At 43.7% G+C, this 3,023-nt stretch overlaps 2 protein-coding genes across 3 annotated transcripts in view; one reads left to right on the top strand and one right to left on the bottom strand.

Annotated features, from left to right (window-relative positions):
• Positions 1-1,600, top strand: part of LOC103992449 (protein DGS1, mitochondrial) — a 10,366-nt gene extending 8,766 nt beyond the window's left edge. For both annotated transcript variants that reach the window (XM_018828615.2, XM_009412145.3), the window contains exons 10-14: positions 24-52; positions 144-267; positions 516-626; positions 1,187-1,287; positions 1,367-1,600. In XM_018828615.2, the coding sequence (XP_018684160.2) occupies positions 24-52; positions 144-267; positions 516-626; positions 1,187-1,287; positions 1,367-1,487 (486 nt within the window). In that variant the 3' untranslated portion in view covers positions 1,488-1,600. The remainder of the gene's footprint in view (positions 1-23; positions 53-143; positions 268-515; positions 627-1,186; positions 1,288-1,366) is intronic.
• A 465-nt stretch (positions 1,601-2,065) lies between these two features.
• Positions 2,066-2,629, bottom strand: LOC135642580 (putative RING-H2 finger protein ATL69). The gene has a single exon (XM_065158835.1). The coding sequence runs from the start codon at positions 2,627-2,629 to the stop codon at positions 2,087-2,089; it is 543 nt and encodes a 180-aa protein (XP_065014907.1). The 3' UTR covers positions 2,066-2,086.
• Between the last annotated feature and the right edge of the window lie 394 nt (positions 2,630-3,023).

Below are 3,023 nucleotides of genomic sequence, written 5' to 3'. Positions count from 1 at the left end.
TTATTTTGTCTGTGGACTTGCAGATTCAAAAGCTGAAACTTGATCTCGAGACGTAAGTTGAATAATTTTCGTTCGGATGTTCTGATCAAATATACACTATCTTGTGATGTTGTGACTGCACTAAAGGAAAACTTTCTATACAGAGCAATGCTTGAGCTGGATCAGATTCTCAGGGCAAATGAAATCAATTTTGCTGTTCTTGCTGCTCTGCCAGCCTTTTTTCTTTCTCTTGTTCTGCTTATGTTGGTCCGAGCATGGGTGATGCGGGTGGGTATCTAATGTTGCTAGATCTTTAGATGTTTTGCAAATTTCTTATGCCTAGTATGTTGAGAACCTTGTTAAGCTTTGTGAAATCTACATCTATGAATTATTTTTTGTGCTTTTTCGAATGTGCTTAGTACAGGTTTCACTTGATGAAATTTTATTACTCTTATGAAGCTCACCTATCAGTGAAATACATTGTTGTCTGTTGTTAGCCCACTTGAATTTTAATTGCTGTATGTGGACAATATTAGGATAAGAGTGCAGAAGGCAGAGGGAGAGTTGCTCGCAGGCAAAGAAGGCTTCTTGTTGTCGAAGTTGAGAGGAGACTAGTGCAGTTCCAGACTTGCATGGATCAAGGAAAGGTAAAGATGAACTAGTCTTTCAGGTTCTTTAGATTGCTGAAAATTCAGTTTACTTTCTGTTGGGACATGAGATTGTGTCTTATGAGCGTTTTTAAGGTTGAGATATGATGCTTCTCATCCCCTTTTAGTCACTAACAACTGATTTGTAAGTAGGACATGAGATTGTTTCTTAGTTGCAGCAACTGATGGATCCGTATGGGTCCATTCCTGTCCACACCTATATTACTCCAAGATTATACAAGCTTCTCTCAAGACTATGATTTTAAATGCAGTTCAACAGCTACATAGAAATTATTATTCCTTGTAAATATGAACCATTTGTTTTGCTCAAACATGACTGCTAGAGATTCTTTTCATTATTCCTTTACAAGTTACACACGAGCTATCGACACAACTGAGTAGCACACCTGTATGGGTATGTATGACAACGTTCATGAATAACGTAAAATTTTTAGTTTTTTCACTGTTGAAATCATAGCTGATATTTCACTTGGTAACCTCATATTATTTACCAAAGAAACATGGATCATATAGTTTATGCCATTTTTATTGGTAAACAGGAGGAGGATGCTCGATGCATATACGGAATGGTGCTGTATAGCCTCGATCGCCTGTACAAGGCGGCGGAAAGGCACGCAAAGGAAACAGGCGAGTGGATGAGGTTAGCGTCGCTTCCTGTAAATTCCATACTGCATCTCTTAAAGATGTTATTGTTGTGAGTAATTCTCGTCACGTTGCAGCTTGCAACAGGATATACTAGACTTGGCCAAGCCCGATCTTGAAACTATATACAAGCTAACTGTTACTTCAAGAATGGGGCAGATGTATGATTGCTTGCTTCCTTCTTCCAAACGGCAGTAGGCATTTTCTAATCTTCTACCTTTCAGAATGAATTAAATTTGTTACTTATATATATACATACATTAGCTTGTATTAATATTATTCACGAATGAATTAAATTAAAATTTTTTTAATCCCCTTTTGGCATGTTCAGGTGACATTTTTCTCGATATATACCTTAAAATTGTCGCTCATGAATGAATGAAGAACATTGTCGAGACCTATTTATGCATATGAGATTATTCAGTGACTAGTAGTAGTATGCATGTTTACGGAGTTATTTTGACTTTTACTTATTTTCACCCGTTGACAAAGTCAGAGCCCATAAACTCAATTGTAAGGAGACACTTTTCATATTTTTCAGTTTTCCTATCTTGAGATTTTAAAGATTTTAAAGACTTTTTTTGACTACTAATCCATTGAAATTTTCTAATATTTTTTTTTAAATGTATCTAATTTTGTATATATGTCAAACTCCATGGTTGAAAAGGAAAAAAGAAGGGAAAACATCAAATGCATTAATGACACACTCAACTGCCCTCGCCACCGCTTCTCCTCTGCTCTGTCTCCGTCTCTCTCCACACCCCCCCACCCCACACCGGCGCTGGAGATTCATTCCATCACCTGGGGTGTGCCGCCAGCGGTATCAGCTCCGACAGCGGAGTGGCCACGGGCGTCGCCGCAGCGGACGGCACCGGTGAGCTGCGGCAGAGCGGACACGTGGCGCTCACCCTGAGCCACTCGTCCACGCACCCCGCGTGGAAGCAATGGCCGCAGTCCGGCGCCCGCCGCAGCACCTCCCCGCCCTCGTACTCCGCGAGGCATATCGGGCACGGTCCCGGCGGCGCCAGCGCCCCGCCCTGGCCGCAGGCGAACCTGGGGTAGAAAGCCTCGATGGCGGGGCCGTCCAGGCCCACCGCCGTCACCACCACCACGGCGGCGCTGCCGTCTGGCGCCAAGGCAGCGGGCCGAGCTGCAGGGGGTGGGGTGGGGAGCGGGCGGTGAACGTCGCTCTTAACACGGACGCAGAGGTAGGAGGCGAGCAAGATGGTGGAGACGAGGACGAGGATGCCGACCGCTATGGCGATGCCGTATCCGAGGCCGACCCCTCCGGCCGCAGCCGGCGCTTCGGCGAGAGGGGCAGAGAGTGAGTCGGACGACATGGAAGCATATAGCAGAGACAGTGAGAGAGAGAGAGAGAGAGAGAGAGATTATTTGAGGCGGTTGTGGTGCAATAAATGAGTGCATGGAACTTCGCCAATACTTCCTTGTAAATGGTCACAATGAAGGGGAGAGCGACAAATAGCCGTTTCCAGTGATGCTTTTCGCCTTTTAGTTAATGAAACTGTAGGTGTAGATTTAGTGACAGATAATTGCATTGGTTTCCTTCCAGTTTATTAGTCTTAGAACTCTCACAATGACAACAGCTTATCTACAACGACATGATGTCAGGAAGGAAATCATTCATGAAAGGATGATTCAAAGTATGATACCAGACACAAAAGATGAGCATTATCATAAGCTAACTAACTCTCATGTTGTACTTTAGGAACAAAC

The sequence above is a fragment of the Musa acuminata genome, chromosome BXJ3-7 (genome assembly GCF_036884655.1).
Source record: "Musa acuminata AAA Group cultivar baxijiao chromosome BXJ3-7, Cavendish_Baxijiao_AAA, whole genome shotgun sequence".
NCBI lineage: Eukaryota > Viridiplantae > Streptophyta > Magnoliopsida > Zingiberales > Musaceae > Musa > Musa acuminata.
The sequence above is the reverse complement of the archived record's forward strand: the minus strand, read 5'-3'. Positions and strand labels throughout refer to the sequence as shown.

Excerpts from the sequence above, each read along its gene's own strand:
- LOC135642580 (XM_065158835.1), bottom strand. The coding sequence starts at position 2,629 with ATGTCGTCCGACTCACTCTCTGCCCCTCTCGCCGAAGCGCCGGCTGCG.